General features: G+C 39.9%; 1 protein-coding gene across 9 annotated transcripts in view; it reads left to right on the plus strand.

Annotated features, from left to right (window-relative positions):
• The window catches only part of kmt2ca (lysine (K)-specific methyltransferase 2Ca), a 506051-nt gene that overhangs the window by 470939 nt on the left and 13672 nt on the right, over positions 1 to 21440 (plus strand). For 6 of the 9 annotated variants that reach the window (XM_072576251.1, XM_072576256.1, XM_072576250.1 and 3 more), the window contains 7 exons: positions 10233 to 10340; positions 11681 to 12797; positions 13782 to 13918; positions 15878 to 16020; positions 16799 to 16967; positions 17914 to 18030; positions 20752 to 20825. In XM_072576251.1, the coding sequence (XP_072432352.1) occupies positions 10233 to 10340; positions 11681 to 12797; positions 13782 to 13918; positions 15878 to 16020; positions 16799 to 16967; positions 17914 to 18030; positions 20752 to 20825 (1865 nt within the window). Of the gene's footprint in view, positions 1 to 10232; positions 10341 to 11680; positions 12798 to 13781; positions 13919 to 15877; positions 16021 to 16798; positions 16968 to 17913; positions 18031 to 20751; positions 20826 to 21440 lie in introns of those variants that run through there. The other 3 variants (XM_072576253.1, XM_072576257.1, XR_011961410.1) reach the window with 2 other exon arrangements.

Here is a 21440-nt window from a genome sequence, read left to right on the forward strand (position 1 = left end):
ACCTACACATCCCTGGACACTATGGGCAATTTAGCATGACCAGTTCACCTAACCTACACGTTTGGACTGTGGGAGGAAACCCGTGCAGACACTGGGAGAATGTGCAAACTCCACACAGACAGTTGCCCGTGGCTGGAATCGAACCTTGGTCCCTGGTGCTAAGAGGCAGCAGTGCGAACCACTTAGCTACTGTGCCGCCCCCTTAAAGGAAGTCTTTCCCCTTGTCACACAGGGAGAGCTGTCCATGAGGAAAGAGTTTCTATAAGCTGTGTCCCAGGGCATTGATTGGTGTTGCAGTGGCTGCTTTCTCATTCCAGTAAACCACAGTGGGATCACCAAACTCTACTTCCTTTATATAATCTTTGAATGTACTGTAGAGTCTGAAATGCATGGCCATCCTTCCACAGTTCGGCATCTGGACCTCCAGAATCAACTTCTTCCCCATCACAGGATTGAAACAGCTCGTATTAAAGTCACAGATGGCATCCTATCAGACTATGATCGTGGAAAGCTGTCCTCTCCTCAGCCTTCTCAACTTGTCTGCAGTATTTCATATGGTTAACCGCACTATCTTTCTCCAGTGCCTACCCTTCACTTGCAGCTGAGTGAACCTGTCCTGATTGATACCATTCTTATCAATTCAGTCCTTGTCTGAGAATCTCCTGCCACAGCTTCCCTTCCTGCCGCCATACTGTTATCTCCAGAGTTCTCCTTGAATCTATCTTTGACTTCTTCCTATCTATCATTTGCTACTAACTTTGATTCCATAATCTGCAAATACATCAGATTGCACATGTATACTTATGACAGCCAGTTCTACCTCAATACTGCTTCTCTATCTTTTAGTCTCTCCTTTTCAAGCAGCGTATCCAACATCTATTTTTGAATGAGAACATCTTCCCTCCAGTTAAAAATAGTGAAGACTGAGGCAACTGTCTTCTGTCCTCACCAAGCTCTCCCATTCCCTTTCCACTGCCTCCATCCCTTTCCCTGGCAACTGTCTGAGGCTGAAGCAGAATATTTGTAATATTTGTCCTATTTTGAAGCTAAGTTTCTGAATCCGAATCCTGTCAATATCTAAGGTTGTATACACAGGATTATCCACATTATTATTTACTTTTATCATTCAATTTGTATTATAACATTGGTGCCATAAAGTCATAGCATTGTATGGCACGGAAACAGACCCTTCGGTTCAACTTATCCATGCCAATCACATATCCTAAATTAGTCTTCTCCCATTTGCCAGCATTTGGCCCATATCTCTCTCAACCCTTCCTATTCATGTACACATCCAGTTGCATTTTAAATGTTGCAATTGTACCAGCCTCCACCACATCCTCTGGCAGCTTATTCCATACATGCATCACCCTTACATGAAAAAGCTGCCCCATAAGTCCCTTTTAAATAAATGTTTCCCCTCTCATTTTAAACCTATTGCCCTCTAGTTTTGTACTTCCCCATTCCAGGGAAAAATCCTTGGCTATTCACCTATCCATGCCACTCATGATTTTGTAAACCCCTCGAAGGCCACCTGTCAGCTTCTGACCTCCAGGGAAAATAGCCCCTGCAGATTCAGCCTGTCCTTAAAGATCAAACTTTCCAACCCTGGCAATATCCTTGTAAATCTTTTCTGAACCCTTTCAAGTTTGACAATATTATTCATATGGCAAAGAGACCAGAATTTAATGCAGTATTCCAAAAGTGGCCTAACAAACATCCTGTCACAGCTGCAACATGACCTCCCAACTCCTATACTAAATGCACTGCACAATAAAGGAAAGCATTCCAAACACCACCTTCACTTTCATCTCCTACATGCAACTCCACTTTCAAAGAGCAATGAACTTGAACTTCAAGGTCTCTTTGTTCAGCAAGAGTCCCCAGGACCTTAGCGTTAAATGCATCCAAGGAGCAGGAGATTCGTAATTTCGGGCAAAAGTCTTTTATCAGAATACTGCCTGACCTGCTGTGCTTTTCCAACACCACACTCTCAACTTTAATCTCCAGCATCTGCCATCCTTACTTTCTCCTTAGCATTAAGTGTATAAGTCCTGCCCTGATTTGCCTTTCCAAACTGCAGCACCTCACATTTATCTAAATTAAATTCCATCTGCCACTCCTTGGCCAATCTGATCACCTGTTGTACTCTGAGGTAACCTTCTTTGCTGTCCACTGCACTTCCAATTTTTCCAAACTTACTAACCATACCTCCTAAGGTAACATCCAAATCGTTTATATAATTGATGAAAAGCAGTGGTCCCAGCACCAATCTTTGTGACACACCGCTGGTCACAGGTCTCCAGTCTGAAAAGCAACCCTCTACCACCACCCTCTGTCTTCTACCTTCGAGTCAGTTCTGTATCCAAATGGCTAGTTCTCCTTTATTCCATGTCACCTAACCTTGCTAACTGGTCTACTATGCAGAACCTTGTCCAAAGCCTTACTGAAGACCATGTAGACCATGTCCCCCACTCTGTCCTCATTGATTCTCTTTGATACTGCTTCAAAAACTCAATCAAGTTTGTGAGACACAATTTCCCATGCACAAAGCCATGTTGACTATCCTTAATCAATCCTTTCCTTTCCAAATACATGTAAATCCTGTCCCTCAGGATTCCCTCCAACAACTTGCCCAACATTGATGTCAGGCTCACCAGTCTGTGGTTCCCTGGCTTTTCCTTACCACCTTTATTAAATAGTGGCAGCACGTTAGCCAACCTCCAGTCTTCTGGCACCTCAGCAAAGGGCCCAGCAATCACTTCTCTAGCTTCCCATAAAGTTCTAGGCTACCCTTGATCAGGTCCCAGGTACTTATCTATCTTTATGCCTTTTAAGATGTCCCGCATCACCACCTCTGGAATATGGACATTTTTCAAGATGCTGCTATTTATTACCCCACATTCTCTATCTTGCATATCCTTCACCACAGTAAAGGCAAAATACTCATTTAGCATCTCCCTTTCTCCTACGGTTCCAGATGCAGGCTGTCTTGCTGATCTTTAAGGAGCCCTATTCTTTCCCTAGTTCCCTTGTCATTAGTAAATTTGTAGAATCCCTTTGGATTCTCCTTTAGCCTTATTTGTCAAAGCTATCTCATATCCCCTTTTTGCCCTCCTGATTTTCCTCCTTTTAGCCTGTAGCCTTTATACTCTTCTAGGGAACCATTTGATCTCTGCTGTCTATACCTGACAGATGTTTCCTTTTTATTCTTGACCAACACCTCAATTTCTCTGGTCATCCAGCATTCCCTATACCTACTGGCCTTGCTCTTCACCCTAACAGATGTCAATGATAGACATGATGTGGAGGTGCCAACGCCCTACCTGATGAAGGAGCAGCACTCCAACATAAACCTGTTTAACTATAATCTGGTGTTGTGTGATTTTTAACTCAATTTTGAAGGCTTTCCATTTTCCAACCAACCTCTTGCCTATCAACATCTGCCCCCAATCGACTTTTGAATGTTCTTACCTACTATTGTCAAAATTGGCCTTCCTCTAATTTAGAACTTCCAACTTTTAGATCCAGTCTATCCTTTTCCATCAATATCTTAAAACTAAAAGAATGCTGGCCCAAAGTGCTCCCCCACTGACACCTCAGTCACCTGCCCTGCCTTATTTCCCAAGAGTAGGTCAAGTTTTGCACCTTCTCTTGTAGGTATATCTACATAATGAATCAGAAAATTTTCTTGTATGCACTTAACAAATTCCTCTCCATCTAAACCCTTAACACTATGGCAGTCCCAGTCTATGTTTGGAAAGTTAAAATCCCCTACCATAACCACCCTATTATTCTTACAGATAACTGAGATCTCCTTGCAAATTTATAATCATTTTCCATATCCCAACAAGGTGATCATCCCTTTCTTATTTTTCAGTTACATCCAAATAACTTCCTTTTACATATTTCCAAGAATATCCTTCCTCAGTATAGCTGTAATGCTAATCAAAAGCACCGTTCTCCCTCCTATCTTATCCTCTTTTTATCCTTCTTCTAGCATCTATACTCTGGAACATTAAGCTGACAGTCCTGTGTATCCCTGAGCCACATCTCTAATTGCTATGATATCCCAGTCCCATGTTCCCAACCTTACCCTGAATTCCTTTGCCTTACCTGTTGGGCCTCTTAAATTAAACGACATTTATTTCAAATAATCAGTCCAACCTCGTTCTCTGCTTTGTTTCTACCTGCCCCAACTTTTTAACTTGTTCCTTTTCCCAAATGTGCCAGTTTCAGACTGATCTCTTTCCTTTCTGACTCCCTGGGTCATGCACAGGCGCACATACACCTCCCCCACCGATTGCAGTCCTCCTGAGCAGCTCTAGCAAATCTTCCAGCCAGTATATTAGACCCTTTCCAATTCGGGTGCAATCCTTATACAGGTCTTTTCTATCCCAAAACAATTTCCAATGATCCAAGAATGTGAATCCTTCTCCCCTGCACCAGTCCCTCAGCCATGCATTTATCTGCTATATCCTCCTATTCATACACTCTCTAGCCCATGGCACAGGGAGTAACCCAGATATTGTTACCCTTGAGGACTGCCTTTTTAAATTCTTGCCTGACTTCCTATGTTCTCTCCCTAGAATCTCATCCTTTTCTTATCCTATATTGTTAGTTCCAATGTGTACAATGACCTGCTGCTGATCCCTTTCCCTTTCCCTTTTGAGGATATTTTGCACCCACTCTGAAATATCCTTGATCCTGACACCAGAGAGGCAGCACTCCATTCTGATGTCTCATCGTGGACCGCAGAAACACCTCTCTGTGTCTCTGACTAGAGAGCACCCTATCACAATCAATCACTTGGAACCTAGTGTACCCCTTGTTACATTAGAGCCTGTCTCTTTACCAGTGCGACATTCCCCTGAGAATCCTCCAAATAGCATACTTATTTGAGATGGGGATAGCCATAGGAGATTCCTGCACTACTTGCCTCCCTCTTCTAATTTTGTACCTGGCTAACTTTGGTTTATCTCTTTTTCTACAACTGCCATCCATCACACCCTGCTCCTTCCAGCTCCTGTAAATTCCTCGTTGCTTCTAACTGCCAGTCTAACTGATCTATGCGATCTAATAGGATTCGCACACACTTCCTGCAGACATAATCATCAGTAACAGAAACTCTCCCTAATCTCCCTCATCCAACAGGAAGAGCACATCACTCTGCTAACGGTCATCTTTGCACCTGAACAATGTACAGACCCAGAAAGTAGTCTTACTGCTTTAAAAACTGCTCCAAGCTAACATAATACTTTATATTTTAAGTTTTATATTTTAAGTTTAATTAAAAGACAGATCTCAGTCAAAACATATAATCAAGAAAGAACTCCCTCTACGCAGTATTGTAGATTTACAAATAAATAAGGTCACATTTAAAAATGAGCCAAGTAGCTTCTCCTCCGTGCAGGTTCCTCCAAGGTCAGCTGTGAATTTCACTGTTTGTTAATTTTTCTTAGACAAATTTCGATGTCCAGAGATACTTGAAACCAAACAGCAGAGGCAGTTAGCTCTGCAGGTTACTTCTGGTCAGACAGTTGTGTTGGTTAATTTCTCCATTTGATTCTATTCCCATGTGGTCACTGCCTTTATCTCTCTTCCTCAAAAAAACGCAAAGTTTGAACATGAATTTTGAATTTGGTATTCAGTGACTTCACTGAATTGTTGCAGTGCAAAATGAGGCCAATTGTGGCTGCACCTCCTCTCCTGAGTGCCAGTACCACTCTCTTGTTTTGCACACATCTCCATCAAATGCTTCTTTATACAATCAGTGTATATCACTTCATTGCACCCACCACTGGCACCACAGTAATACTGCTCCTCACGTAGCTGCCAGGTTCACACTTACAAAATGAGTTGTCACTTAGCTCGCACATTATCAGGTCATTGAACTGTCATCCTAACTAGGAAAGCATACATATGTTAGCTTTTTAATAAGGTCTCACAGAAGAGATTAATATGTAAAATTAAAGCGCATGAAATTCAGGTAACTATGCCACTGACATGTATAGAGAACTGGTTGGTCGACAGGAAATAGTAAAATAATAAATGTGTCTCTTTCCAAGTGGCAGGCAGTGACTAGTGGGGTACCAAAGGGTTGAGTGCTTGGACCCTAGCTATTCACAGTATGTATGCATGATTTAGATGAGGGAACTAAAAATAATATGTCCAGGTTTGCAGAGGACACAAAGTTGGGTAGAAGATTGAACTCTGAGGAGGATGCAGAGATACTTCAGTGTGACAAGTTGTATTATTGGTCAAATGCAAGCCAGATGAAGTATAATTTTGATAAATGTGAAGCTGTCCACTTCAGTGGCAAAACTGGAAGGCAGATTATCTAATTGATAATCAGTTGAGAAAGGGGAAAGAGGATTGAGACCTGGCTGTCCTTGTACACCAGTTTCAAAATGAGACTTACCGTAGCCCACTCGCAGCAAGTAGTGAAGAAGGTGGAAGCTGGTATGTTGTCTTTCATAGCTCGAGGATTCAAGTACAAGAGCATGGGCATCTTGCTGCAATTGTACAGGGCCTTGGTGAGGCCACACCTGTGCAGTTTTAGTTTCCTTATCAGCTCAGGAGGAAGTGCAACAAAAACAAAGACTGATTCCTGGGATGGCAGGATGATTTATGAAGAGAGACTGGATTGGTTAGGATATATTCAGTTGAATTTAGAAGAACGACGGAGGTAAATCTAATAGAATATGTAAAATTCGAATGACTCAAGGTAAATATGGGAAGAACCTTAACAGATGAGCAGAAAGTCAGATCTGGGGTCACGAGTCTAAGGATACAAGATAAGCCATTTAGGATTGAGGTGAAGAGAAATTTCTTTGTTCAGAGAGTGGTGAATTTGTGGAATTTTCTGCCACTAAAAACAGTTGAGGCTCCAGGGTCGGAGGATTAGAACGATAGGGATAGGCTGACCAGGCTGGAGCTGTTTCCCCTGGAGCGTTGGAGGCTGAGGGGTGATCTTAGAGGTTTACAAAATCATGAGGAGCATGAATAGGATAAACAGACAAAAAAGTCTTTTCCCTGGGGTAGGGGAATCCAGAACTAGAGGGCGTAGGTTTAAGGTGAGAGGGGAAATATATAAAAGAGGCCTAAGGGGCAACTTTTTCACGCAGCGGGTGGTACGTGTATGGAATGAGCTGCTAGAGGATGTGGTGGAAGCTGGTAGAAGCAGTTGCAACATTTTCGAGGCATTTAGATGGGTATCTGAATAGGAAGGGTTTTGAGGGATATGGACCGGGTGCTGGCAAGTGGGACTAGATTGGGTTGGGATGTCTGGTCGGCATGGACGGGTTTGACTGAAGGGTTTGTTTCTGTGCTGTACGTCTCTGACTCTATTTTCAAGAAAGAGCTTGATATAGTTCTTGGGTTAAAGGAATCAAAGGATCTTGGGACTTAGCAAGAACAGGGTACTGAGTTAGACAATCAGCCATGAACACATTTAATAGCAGAGCAGGTTCGAAGGGCTAAATGGCCTACTCCTATTTTCTGTTTTTCTATATTAATCCTCCAGTGCCCTCTCCGATGCCTCAGTTGAGTCTGCCTCAAGCACCACTGTCAGGCAGTGCATTCCAGACCTAAACCATTTATTGTGTAAATATTTTTTCCTTACATTATTTTTGTTTCTTTTACAAATCATTTTAAATCTATGCCATCTTGTTCTCAGTACTTTTACAATTTGGAATAGTTTCTCCCTATCTATTTTATCCAGACCACTCATGATTTTTAAACCTTTTACCTGATCTCCTCTGAGCCAACTTATCTCTCAGGATTACAGTCCCAACCTGTGTCCGATCTGTTCTCACAACTGAAGTTTCTCATCCCTGGAGCCATTAATATGTTGTTGTGACCAGTTGTGAAACAGGCACTGATTTCTGTGGAACCCCACAACTCTCAGGGTCACCAATCTGAGAAAGAACCCCTATCCTGCCCATTAGTTAATTCTCTATCCATGCAAATATACCACCTATGTCCTTGAACACCATGGGCTCTTATCACTTAACACTGGAAGTTCAAATACAACACATCAACTGGCTCCCCTCTGTCCACTCTGGCTGAAACTTCCTCAAAAACACAAATAAATCAGACACTGTTTCCCTTTCGTGGAGCCATGCTGACTTCGCTTGATATGATTGATCCCAACATTTTCCGACAATAGATGTGGAAGTGCCGGTGTTGGACTAGGGTGGTCAACGTCAGAAATCATATAACACAAGGATACAGTCCAACAGGTATATTTGAAATCACAAGCTTTTGGAGTGCTGCTGCTTCGTCAGGTGAAGTGACTTCATTTGGTGAAAGAGCAGCACTCTGAAAGCTTGTGATTTCAATTAAACCTGTTGGACTATCAGTTGGTGTCATGTGATTTCCAACAGTTGATGTTCGGCTAATCAACCCACAGTTATCTGCTTGTTACCTTTCCTTTTTGAATAGGGTTGGCACATTGGCAGTTTTCTAATCCAGGAGAAAGTGAGGACTGCAGATGCTGGGGATCAGAGCTTAAAAATGTGTTGCTGGAAAAGCGCAGCAGGTCAGGCAGCATCAAAGGAGAAGGAGAATCGACGTTTCGGGCATAAGCCCTTCTTCAGGAAATCTAATTCAGAAAAAAGTTTTCTAATCCACCAGTGCTTCATAATCCAACAATTTCTTTTGGAAATTTACAACCAATGTGTCTATTATCTCTGTAGCTACTTATTTTAGGATACTAGGATATAAGCTATCAGAGCCAGGGGACTTATCTGATTTTTGTACTTTATCTAATACTAATTCTCTCGTGAGGTGATGGTACTTAATTTCTCCCCTGTATTCTTCAGTGTTAATGGGGTAAACAGAACAGGAACTGAGCCTTCACCATACCACATCTGTGCCAACCATAATGTCATTCTAAATTAATCCCATCTGCTTGCACACCATGATCCATACCCCTTTATTCCCATCTGTTCACATGTCTGTCCACATGGCTGTTAAATTTTGGTGGTGTTTCTGCTTCTACCACCTCCCCTGGCAGCACATTTCAAGTACCTACTATCTTATGTGTAAAAAATGAACTTCTCTTCACAGCTAGTTTAAACTTTCCACCTCTCACCTTAAACCTATGGCCCCTATTATTTGACATTTCCATCCTGGGAAAGAGACCCTATCAATGCCCCTCATAATTTTGTGTATTTCTATCAGGTCACCCCTCAGCCTCTGACACTCTCGCAAAAACAATCCAAGTTTGTCCAACCTCTCACTGTAGCCAGTACACTCCAATCCAGGCAACATCCTGGTAAACTCTTCTGCACCTCTCCAAAGTCTCCATATCTTTCTTATACTGCGGCGATTTGAACAGCACAGTACTCCAAATATGGTTGGACCAAAGTCTTATATAACTCTCCCCTGACATTTCTTTGTTCTCTGTAACCAACTCCCCAGATTCATTGTCTAAAGGACTGATGTTCGCATTGACCTCTCTCATCCTTTAAATATATAAAAAGAAGCTCTTATTGTTAATTTTTCATGTTCCGCATTAGTTTGTTCTCAGTTTATTTTCTCTATCATTATTATCTTGTTAATCTTCCTTTGCTGGGTTCTGAATGTATGCCAGTCCTCAGGGCTGTCATAACTTTCATCTCCTTATCAGACTTCAAATCTCACCACAACAAATGGTGAAATCTGATTGCAATAAATTGTGGCATGAAAAATTAATCTGGTGACAGCCTAGCCATTGATGATAATTGGAAAAACACACCTGATTTGCTAATATTTTGTAGGAAATCTGCCATCCTCACCTGATCTGGCTTATCTGTGCATCAGCATAGTTAACTTTTAACTGCCCTCTGAAATGGCTGAGAGCACCAATCAGCTCAGGGACAACTAGGGATGGGCAGCAAACACCAGCCTTACCAGCAACACCCACATTGCATACAAGAATAAAGAAATGCACGAGTACAGCAGCTATTGGCTTCACAAACGATGGTGTTCTGTCACCTATTTCTTCTTAAATCATTTTGTATTACATAAAACAATGTTGTAGCGCCCAAAGTAGCTGTATCATTTAAAAACCCATGCATTTCATAATTCTGTACAGCATCAAAGCCTGCGTGCTGTTTCTGCTGATTACTGTTTTGATCATTTGCTTCAGTTTTGACAGCGAGTCTTCAACTGCCTAGTAATTCATAGTCACTTGGGTGTGCATTTACATCAGAATACCATCTTAAATCTTTTACTTTCTCCCTTAGGATTCAAGAGACGGAACAAGCAAAACTGAGCCTGATATTGTCTTCTGTAGCAATAACTGCTTTGTACAGTACGCAATGGCCACCCAAGCAAAAACTCCAGAGTCGAAGGTAATGTTCTTTTATAGATTTGCTTTTAAAACAATGGCAATTTTAAAATTAAACCTGCATAAATGCACGCAAGTTTGCTTGGAAACTGAGTTTTCTACCTCCATCTCAAATTGGAGATCTACCTAAACTATATTAAAATAAACTAGGCGAAAGTGAGGACTGGAGATCGGAGTCGAGAGTGTGATACGGGAAAAGCGCAGCATTTCGGGCAGAATCCCTAATGAAGGGCTTATGCATGAAACATCGATTTTCCTGTTCCCTCAATGCTGCCTGACCTGCTGTGCTCTGGTGAAACTGATGAATTTCAGAGGAGAAGAGGCTGTGGTCACAATTATTCTCATTGTATAAGTTACGTTAGGTCAGTGGAGGCCATGGTAAACTCTTAACATCTCTGATCTAAAACAGTAAACCAGGAATATTTATTGAATGTCAATTGTGAGAAAGTTCTTAAAATGCATAGTTTAAGGATTGATTGAGAAATGGCAGGCTAGCTAACACAAAGGCAGATTCAATATTTTGATGCCATAGACAGATATTTTAATTACTTTTATTTCTGGGATTTCATATTTCAATCCAATTGTGTGGAGGATAGCAGGCTTCTAAACATTTGGGATTAACTACTATATGTGGCTTACATAACTCATTGACAAAACTTTTCTAATGTAAAGATAATGTCATCACTTCTGGTTTCATCCTAACACAAGATAGCAACAATGACAGTTGTCAACAGTTAAGTAGCGCAATTAACAGCATGACACCAGGCATTAAAATAATTTCAGACACTATTGGCACGGGGTGTTGTGCAAACAAAAATATTTCCTTACATCATATTTCCGTATGGAATTTGTGTCAAGAAGCTTTCCATTTCTTACAATATGTTTTATCAGGAAGCCTTCTGGCTACACCTCAAAATTATTCATGAGCATTAAAATGCAATACATAATGTGTATGTGCTAACAGGCAAGGGTAAAAATGCATGAGTTGGAAGAATGAAACGTTTTGGTAGTGAGGTGGGCAGTGGTACTAAGATGAAAGTGAAGCCCACTCTAATAATTTTGTCACTTTCTCTTCATGGATAAGAATTTTTTAGATTTTGTTTTTTTAAATGATTTGCACTTAACCTGTTTTGAGGTATACCCAGATATTGCAAATTACTTTTGGAAATTTTGATTGCATTCAGTAAACTTAAACATAGATTTTCATAGGTTAGGGTTAAATAGAGTTTTAAATCTGATATTTCACATGGTAGCTCATATCTACCGAATGGATTATTGTTCTTTCTCTAACCAGGTTGAGATCATTTTAGTTTTAAAATTCACCTCTTCTTTTGTTTTTTAAAGCAACAGGAACATACATCTGTAGTAATAGAGCAGCCAGCCAAAGATGTGACACGAAACACATTCCATCATTATAACAACAACACCTCCTCCTTAGATGTCCATCGACTTCCACGGATTCAGGAAAACGCAGTGTCTCCAACTACTCCAACTACTTATTTCCCTCCTGCCAACCTGCAAGAGTCAAAACCTGAAGATCTTAAGGTGACGGTGAAGCTGAAGCCTAGACCAAGGTCGATGCCAGAAGACCTAGATGACAGTCGTCCAGCAATTAAAAGGTGGAAAGGGATGAAGTGGAAAAAGTGGAGAGTTCAAATAGTCATTCCTAAAGCGCATTTGAAGTTGGCGTCTGAGGAAGAAATAGATGAACTCCTGAAGAAACTTGGAACATCCCTGAAGCCTGAACCTATGCCACGAGACTATAGAAGATGTTGTTTGTGTCATGAAGAAGGTGATGGAACAACCAATGGGGCTGCAAGGCTTCTGAACCTTGATCTTGATCTCTGGGTCCACTTGAACTGTGCCCTCTGGTCCACAGAAGTATATGAGACCCAAGCTGGCGCCTTGATTAATGTGGAGATGGCTTTAAGACGTGGTCTTTCTATGAAGTGTGTTTTCTGTCATAAAATGGGAGCTACTGGTACATGTCATCGGATAAGATGCACCAATATTTATCACTTTACCTGTGCCAGTAAAGCCCAATGTATGTTTTTCAAGGACAAGACAATGCTCTGCTCAATACATAAACCAAAGGGACCCCATGAGCAAGAGTTGACATACTTTGCTGTCTTTAGGAGGGTCTATGTGCAACGGGATGAAGTCAAGCAAGTTGCCAGCATTGTACAACGAGGTGAACGCAACCACACATTTCGTGTTGGTGGCCTGATTTTCCATGCCATCGGGCAACTTCTCCCACAGCAGATGCAGTCTTTTCACAGCTCTATAGCTCTCTACCCAGTTGGATATGAAGCAAGCCGTTTTTATTGGAGTACACGTTACTCCAACAAACGTAGCCGATATCTCTGCTCCATTGAAGAGAAAGATAATGTCCCAGAATTTGTGGTCAGGGTTATTGAACAAGGTCATGAAGATCTGGTCTTAACAGGAAGTTCTCCAAAAGGTAAGGAAGAATATTTTGTTTTCTCCTGAAATACAGTTTTGTACATAATGCAATTTTAAATAATTAACCACCTGCAGACTTTTTTAAAAATAAATTTCTAAAGAAGGTAAGTCTGGTTTTTGATATAAGCCAAAATATGTTATCCTTCACCAAAAGTATTAATATGCAACAGTATTTGCATTCCTCTAAAAATGAATCAGTTTGTGATATTTGAGCACCACCTTCTCAATATATTTCATTATTTTAATTGATGTATACATGCTTTGTGGTCAGTGGTAATGCAAATGGTTTGTTTAATTATCTGTACATTATTCTGATGTTGCTTCATTAAAGAAAAACTCAAGTAACTTGTATGTACTGAAAACCAAAATATGATAAATGTATAAGATAATAAAATAGACACTATTAAAATATTCCTAGTCAAGGAACATTGTATTCTGTGAAAATGAATTTCCAACAAGCTATAGATATCAGTTCTTGACTGTCTTAAGTTGAACTTCTCATAGGAACTGATAGTTTTAATTTAATAACTTACATGTTAATTAGATTAAAATTGAGTTCTGTTTATGCCGTGAATGTGATCTGGATGAAGTGTTTGGAAAAGGAATTCACGATTTGAACACAGAGGTATAGGTTTGTTGCCTCGGGGCTGAGGAGAGTTAAGAAATATGAATTCCAGGTATGAATTCAAATGATGCCACAAGCTTGGTTGAGAGTTATAAAGGATACTAATAAACCAACAAAAGAATATTCAATTTCAAATGATTACAACAACCTCCTTTATAACTTATGATCACTTGAAATTTGGTATTTTTGTTTTGTTTTAGTCCTGATGTGAGACGCACACAGCTTTGCCAGTATTCTCCCTTTTCAGCAAAATGGAGATACTAGGGGAAGCATAAAAATACCTTTAGAAAAATTTACAAAATTAGAATACCAAACTTTTAACTTTTTTTACTGGAAATTACTGGTTTTCTCTTTCAGGGGTGTGGCAAAAGCTCCTGGAACCCATCACTCGCCTTAGAAAAGATGCTGACATGCTGAAACTCTTTCCAGACTACCTTAAGGGTGATGATCTGTTCGGCTTGACTGTTTCTGCAGTCACAAGGATAGCAGAATCGGTATGTGGTTTTTATCGTGAATTGTACCTGTTAAAGGTAACCAAAGCTTTGGTGCGTGACCCTTCTATTGTAGAAGACTTCACCTATTCTTCAATTAGCTTTTTTTCCCTTAGAAGAAAATATAAGTTGAGGAAAAAAACACAACTTGTGACAGAAGATTTCTTTTTATCAAGCGTTTTAAGATCCTTAGGCACGCACTACAGCTTGTACTGTATATATTATTGACAGGAGTTCCACACCATGAGGTTGTGCCTTTCATCGGGTAAGATGTTAATGCAAAATCCTATCTGCTTGTCCTCATGGCACTGTTTGAAAAGGAATTTTAATTTCACCCAATTTCTCGCCAACATTTTGTTTCAAGTTTTTAAGAAGTTCAGAGACCAGCCCAATAAATTTGGGATGAAGAGGAACTTTATACAGAGCTATTAAGGCAATGTATTAAACAACAAAAGTTATGCTAGCAAACAAAGGCAATTGATATCCTAGTTAAAATGGTTTTTGCTTCCTGCCACATTTGGGGTATGGATGGCCTGTGATGCTTTCATGCAACAAATGTCTTCAAATGAGTTCTTTATTTACAAGAGCCATGTGCTTACTGTGCTCTGATTTTGCCAAAATGCTTTGATCTTTCTAGTGAAAGGTCAACCTGTGATCATGACCTGAGCAGGATATTCCAAACACCCAAATAGTTAACTTTTTACTGTATGACCTTTTGCCAAATTTAATAATACATGTCTTCACTTAGTTAAAGCTCTTCAGTTCATTGACATGTGCGTTCGAAGCATGTGCTATGATGACAACTGACATTGTGGTTTGGACATCAATCTCGCATTTTCGCTATTCCCACTATCGGTTCACACCATTATTCCCTGTTTTAAATCCGGTTTGAGGAGTGTTTGAGCTATAGGGAGAGGCTGAATAGGCTGAGACTGTCCTCCCTGGAATGTTGGAGGCTAAGGGGTGACCTTATAGAGGTTTATAAAATCATGAGCATGGATAGGGTGAATAGACAAGTTCTTTCCCCTCGGATGGGGGACTCCAGAACTAGAGGGCATAAGTTTCGGGTGAGAAGGGAAAGTTTAAATAAGACCTAAGGGGCAACTTTTTCACACAGAGGATGATACATGTATGGAATGAGCTGCCAGAGGAAGTGGTGCAACATTTAAAAGGCATCTGGATGGATATATAAATAGGAAGGGTTTAGAGAGGTATGGGCCAAGTGTTGGCAGATGGGACTAGATGAATTTAGGATATCTGGTTAGCAAGGACGAGTTGGACCGAAGGGTCTGTTTCCATGCTGTACATTTCAATGACTCTCTGACTGTGCCTGCGACAGCAACAATCATCTGTTCTGGTAATGCACCAACTCAGGCTAATGGTCTGGGGACAAAAACAGAAATTACTGCAAAATTCAACAGGTCTGGTAGCATCTGTGGAGAGAAAGCACAATGTTTTGGGTCCAGAGATCCTTCAGAAGTTCTGAAAAGGAGATTTAAAAAAACCTCTTCCTCTGAAGATCTTTTGTTGCATTAAGGTTGCATGGCATAGTTGAAAATCACACAATAGGTAACTTCACCAAATAATAATTATGGAACAAGGTGAATGTACATCCACCATTCTGCATTTATAAGGATATAAATTCTGCCATAATATGATGAGAGTCTGGACTGAGCTGATGGGGAGAAACATCCCATTGAACCAGAGGGTATCAATTTCAAGTGTTTGGTTAGGTTCTAGATGCACTGCCTGAGGGTGTATTGGAGGCAAATTTAGTTGAGGTTTTTAAAATGGAATTGGATAATTACCTAGAGAGAGAAAGATAGGCAAGTCTTGGGGAACTGGCATGGACGTGATGGGCTGAGTAGCCTCGTGTGTTACAAACATTCAGTGTATCTGCCACTTAATTGTGAATTGTTATGTTTATGCAATCTGGTGTTGATTTTGAATTCTTCATTACAGCTACCTGGAGTAGAGAACTGTGAAAACTACACCTTCCGTTACGGTCGCAATCCATTGATGGAACTTCCACTTGCAATAAATCCTTCAGGCAGCGCTCGGTCTGAACCCAAAATGAGTACCCATGTCAAGAGGTTTGTGTTAAGGTATTTTCGTTTTCGACTTCACATAGTTGTAGGGTTGCAGGTCGCATTGCTTGCTCGTTGTCCAGTGTCTCGCCTACTGTTTCCTAAGTGGTGCAACAGCAAAATACAAGTTAATAATCTATCTGTACTGAAAATTGTTATTGTAAAATATTTTATAGTTTTTTCCAGTTTCTGAGTTCCTTGTTAATATGTTAAAGATCAAAGCCATAAATAATGACTTTGCAATATAAAATCATGTGAAAGCAGAAAAAGAGCTTTCTTTAGCTCATTAAACCTTTGTGACTACTAGGTTTTGCTTTTTTGTGTTTATCTAAAAATAATTTACCTACAAAATAATTTGCTTCTTTGTGTTTACCTAAATTCTGTTTTTACTGTTGTGAATCAGTTTTAAAGAAGGAGAGGAAGAAATTGGGGTGAAAAGAAAATATGACTATTTAATTGCCATAGCTGAAAATATTGGCACATTATTGTAAACAGACATTTCTCTCCTTCAACAAATAAATATTTAATTAATAACTTTAAGTCATTCTTACCAAAATGATGGTTGCTTCTGGATTGTTGCACCCTTTACAGCTTGCCATGGTTGTGTATGTGTCCTTGCTGGTTGAGTTGCTCAGCTTTGCCCATTTGCATGTTCTGTGTTTCCCTTCCCATTTGCTTCCCAAGAAAGAAAAAAAATTTCTATTTGCTTTTATTATTCCTATTGACCAAAAGGAACTTCAGAATTTTTTTTCCTTCCCCTTTTTTCTCATCTCTACTTCGTGCCGAATCCTGCTAGGCCGCACACTCTGAACAGTACCAGTACATCCAAGTCTTTTCAGAGCACCGTTACGGGAGAGCTGAATGCACCTTATAGCAAGCAATTTGTCCATTCCAAATCCTCTCAATATCGCAAAATGAAGACCGAATGGAAGATTAATGTTTACCTGGCTCGTTCTCGAATCCAGGTCAGTGTTCGTTAATGAAAAGTGACAATTTTTCTTTCTTCGTGAATAAAGTGAAAAAACATGCTGTGATTATGGAGATCCCAGTGATATGTTGCATTGGGATAACAATGCCTAGAAGGAAAAAGCGATGAGATGAGAGAGTACTCTTCATTGGCGAACTGTTTGGGGAATTCATCTTTGAAGATTTTGTTCCAATAAAAATCTCCATATTATCCATTACTAGTTATCAAGGCAACATGAATTCTGAAATTGTTATTTATTATTTTCTTTGAAAAACTTTAAATAGAAATTATGCTTATTGGGAAAGACATAAGATAAAATAAGTGTAGGCCAGTCTGCTGTGGAATGCACTCATATTGTATTGGCTGCCCATTTTACATCCCATCCAATTTTTTTTTCTGTTAATTCGGTGCGTGCTTGAATAGAGAGATGTGTCGTTGCAGGTTTTGTCTTTCCCTTATCAGGACAAATAGAAGAATGCTAAATTTTAAGTGACCACAATTTATACAACAGGGTTCTGATTGGTTGCCGAGTCGACTCCACTTGGCCAAAGTATTGGTCAGTCTGATCAGAGTTGAGGAGGAAAGAGTACTGATTGTTTTACAGTTCAACTCTGGCCAACCTGGTTAACGTCAATTTGCCGATCAGTCTGCTGACTGTTGTACACATTACTATGGTCGTTTAAAATTTAGCCACCTTGCACTTGTCCCAATTCGTGCAAGACAAAAAGCTTCGACAGCATGTTTCTTTCCTTAGCAATGTTTGGTGCATGTGTTGAATACATCAAAACTGAGTCTCAAAAATACTCCGTGACCTTTCTGTACATTTGACTCCATCAGCTGTTTATTCAAGCAGATATTATTTGTGGTTGACATTACAGTACCTCATATGATATATGCATTAACTGATCTGCAAGAATGCTTAAGTGCAGGAAATTTTCTTTCAGGGTCTTGGTTTGTATGCTGCCCGAGACATTGAGAAGCATACTATGGTTATTGAGTACATTGGAACAATCATCCGTAATGAAGTGGCTAACAGGCGGGAGAAACTTTACGAATCACAGGTAAACTATCCGTTTGTTCCTTCAGATGTAGCTATGGAGCTCACATCTCATCAGGTGAGTATGAATAAGTAGTAGCCAGATGAATGGCTATTCAATATTAATGTCTAACAGACCATAATGTTTTCTGATTGAAGATTGGGATGATGAATAAAGTTACCTCCCCCCTCTGTTCAATGATGCTGGATTACTCCCTATAGTTCTAATCTTGGTTTACATCTCATGACAATCTGGAAGTTTTGGAAACATTTCCAGAAAGAGATGGTTTGGGTTTTTTTTCATCAACCTATTCAGAGATATTATGATACACCTCTGGAGCAGGTAGGGCTTGAACCCAGGCCTCCTGGCCCAGAGGTAGGGACATAGGTGCTGCACCACAAGGGCCTATATTTTTTAATCTGTCTTAATAGTGTACAAATGTGTAGATTCCACTCTGGGGTACAGGATGTATTTGCTGTTTGTTTCAGTGAAATAGGTTAAATTGCAATAAAGACGATAATTATACTTGGAAACGAATCAACTCAGCCCTACAAACCTCAGTGTGTCATCTACAAGACGTGCTGCAGAAACTCAAGCCTGTTTTGACAACCCCTTCCAAACCCATGACCTTCACCATCTTGAAGAGGAGCAGCAGCAGGTGCATTGTAACATCACCTGCAGATTTCTTTCCAAATTTCATACTACCTGAGCTGGAAATATATCGCCATATTATGATTATCACTGGGTCACAATCCTGGAATGCTGTACCTGCAACATTGTGGGTGTACTCTGTGCTGGACAGACTGCAGTAGTTCAGAATATATCTCAACACCATTTTCACGAGGGTGATAAAAGCTGCCTGTGCTAGTGATGCCCATAATACATAATCATATCTTTTAAAAGAAAGTTTCCTTACTTCCGATGAACAGGAAATCCTGGAGGATCCACAGACCTTCATCCCTGTGCCTCCCAATATATTCCCACATACAAAATATTGTCAAGCTAATCTTCTATTTAAGAATCCTGTATGCTCCTGGGCTATGTCAAGCTTGTATAATAGTTAAATGTTTTCAGATATTCCAAAAGTTCAATGAATATGCCTTGAAGTTCATTTACTGCAATCTAATGTGATAACTCAACTAAATCATGTGGACAGAAAATTAACAGCCAACCTGTCTTTTGTGATCTGAGGCAAGTGCATGAGCAGATTTCTGTGTCCCTGCAGGAGTACTGCACTGTGATATTTTACATTTTACATTTATTCTTGTGGTTCTCATGGATGATATAATGACATTTGTATTAATGTAGCGTAGCTCAGTCATATAATGGATTGTCAACCTAGATTATTGGTCAGACCCTGGAAAAATGCATGTACCTTTGTTATTTCAAATGAGAACTGAAAGGCTGGGGTAGGGTGGGGATAAGAAAAGGAGAAACAGAAAACAGCTTTTAGCTGTTAGTATCAGCTTCTTAACTTTCAAAGCCTTATCTTCCTAATAGTGGACCTGTACATTTGCCTGTGCTGATTTGTAGCTCATTAAACTTGTTTTTTTATATACTTCACAGAGCATAACCACTACCTACTTTATGACTGTTACTAGCTTTCTATTGCACTAGTTTACACTCTAAACTCAAATATACTGGAGAAATCGTGCCCAATGAGAAACACTAATAGACTTATCACACAAGTAAAGGTGAACAAAGACTTTTGCTCCAATTCTAACATGGATCCAGATGTTGTTCTGCTCGCAGCATCTAATTGCCTATTTGAAAGACTTCAGAGTATTGCTCCAAATGTCTTAACCATAAGACATTTGTTTTGCTTCTTGTATGACCATCATCAGTCTTGAAATTTCTTTCAGTTTCCTCTGTGCTCTCTAGCCCTGCAGTTACTTGAAATAGTCATCAGGTTGGACTTTATTCTGTCTCATAGTACCTTTTGAATTTTACATGTGTAAGATGAGGCAGTTTCTGTATAGGTGCAATACTGCACTAAAGTAGAACAACTAAAAATAAAAATTTTAAGATGTTCAAGTAAAGCTTAATGTTTCTATGTAGTTTCATCTAGCAGTACCACATCGTTGTCAGATGGCAAGAGGCCACTAACAATTTCTCCGTAGTAATTGCTGCCACATTTTCATTAAGCTGAACATAATTTTGAAATATGGTTTTCTTGTGCAAAAATGCAGTGTCTCTAACTAGTTATTACAACAGTGCGTCAACCTAAACAGAACTAATGGCTTTTTCTTCAGCTTTCATTGCCTGCTTGAAAGTTTCTGAAACTGTAGTAGCTAAAGGTTTGCTAAATCTTTGTACATTTCTTAGTAGACAGCTCATGTTGTAGCAGAAGAAATTTAAAATGGAATTTGTAATTTCCATCCTTACTTCAAATGCTTTCATATTCACACTGCCCTTAGCTCAGTAAGCCTTCAGCTCTCCAAGATCTATGTACTTTCAGTTTGTTACACAACCTGATTTTCATTGCTGACTATTTGTGATCATGCGTTTGGCTATGTAGATGTTCACTGGAATTCTCTCCCTAAGCCTCGAAACCTCTCCATTCCTTTAAGATTTATGTCTTACGAAGCTTCTGACAACCCATCATCTCCTTAGGTCATGTCAAATTTTGTTTGACAATGCTCTTAGAAGCACTTTGGGATGGCTTACTACATTGAATGCACTATTAAATTACAAGTTGTATGTAAAATCTCAAACAGCTCTTATTCTTTCTTGCCTTGTTCATAGAATCGTGGAGTATACATGTTTCGCATTGACAGTGATCATGTTATTGATGCAACATTGACAGGAGGTCCTGCAAGGTAGGTATTTTTCAACGTAAAATTGGAGTAAGTCCTCTTTAACCCACTTCTCGTACTGTAGCTGTAGAAATCTATTGGTAGTGGAGATGGCGCTCTTCCTTTTCCTTTCTCTCTCCCTCTCTCTCTCTCTCTCTCTCTCTCTCTCTCTCTCATTCTTTCTTTTGCGCTCGCTCTCTCTTTCGCGGTCTCGCTCTTTTCCTTTCTCTCTCTGTTTTCTCTCGTTCTCTGTCCTCTTTCGCCTGCTCGCTCTCTCTTTCGAGCTCTGGCTCTTTATTTTCGCTCTTCTCTTTCTCTTTCGCGTGCTCTCTTTCATGCACTCTCTTTCACGCTCTCACTTTATCTCTCTCTCTCACTCTATTTCTTTTGCTCTCCCTCGCTCTCTTTCATTATGGTGTTCTAATTCGTAACATTATTCAGAGTTTCCTTGTTCAGTACGTTGTTAGAGCTCTGATTACTTTTGTATGAGTTACCTATTTTTATTGAAATAAGGTGCTGTTCTCTCCTACATGCCAACCTTGTAAGAAGCGAGTAGTAATTTACAATTAGCTCACACTGAAAGGAGTAAATCTGTCAACATTCAGGTATACAGTGGCCTTGAAGTAAAATTGTCTTTAA

The sequence above is a fragment of the Chiloscyllium punctatum genome, chromosome 8 (genome assembly GCF_047496795.1).
Source record: "Chiloscyllium punctatum isolate Juve2018m chromosome 8, sChiPun1.3, whole genome shotgun sequence".
NCBI classification, from domain to species: domain Eukaryota; kingdom Metazoa; phylum Chordata; class Chondrichthyes; order Orectolobiformes; family Hemiscylliidae; genus Chiloscyllium; species Chiloscyllium punctatum.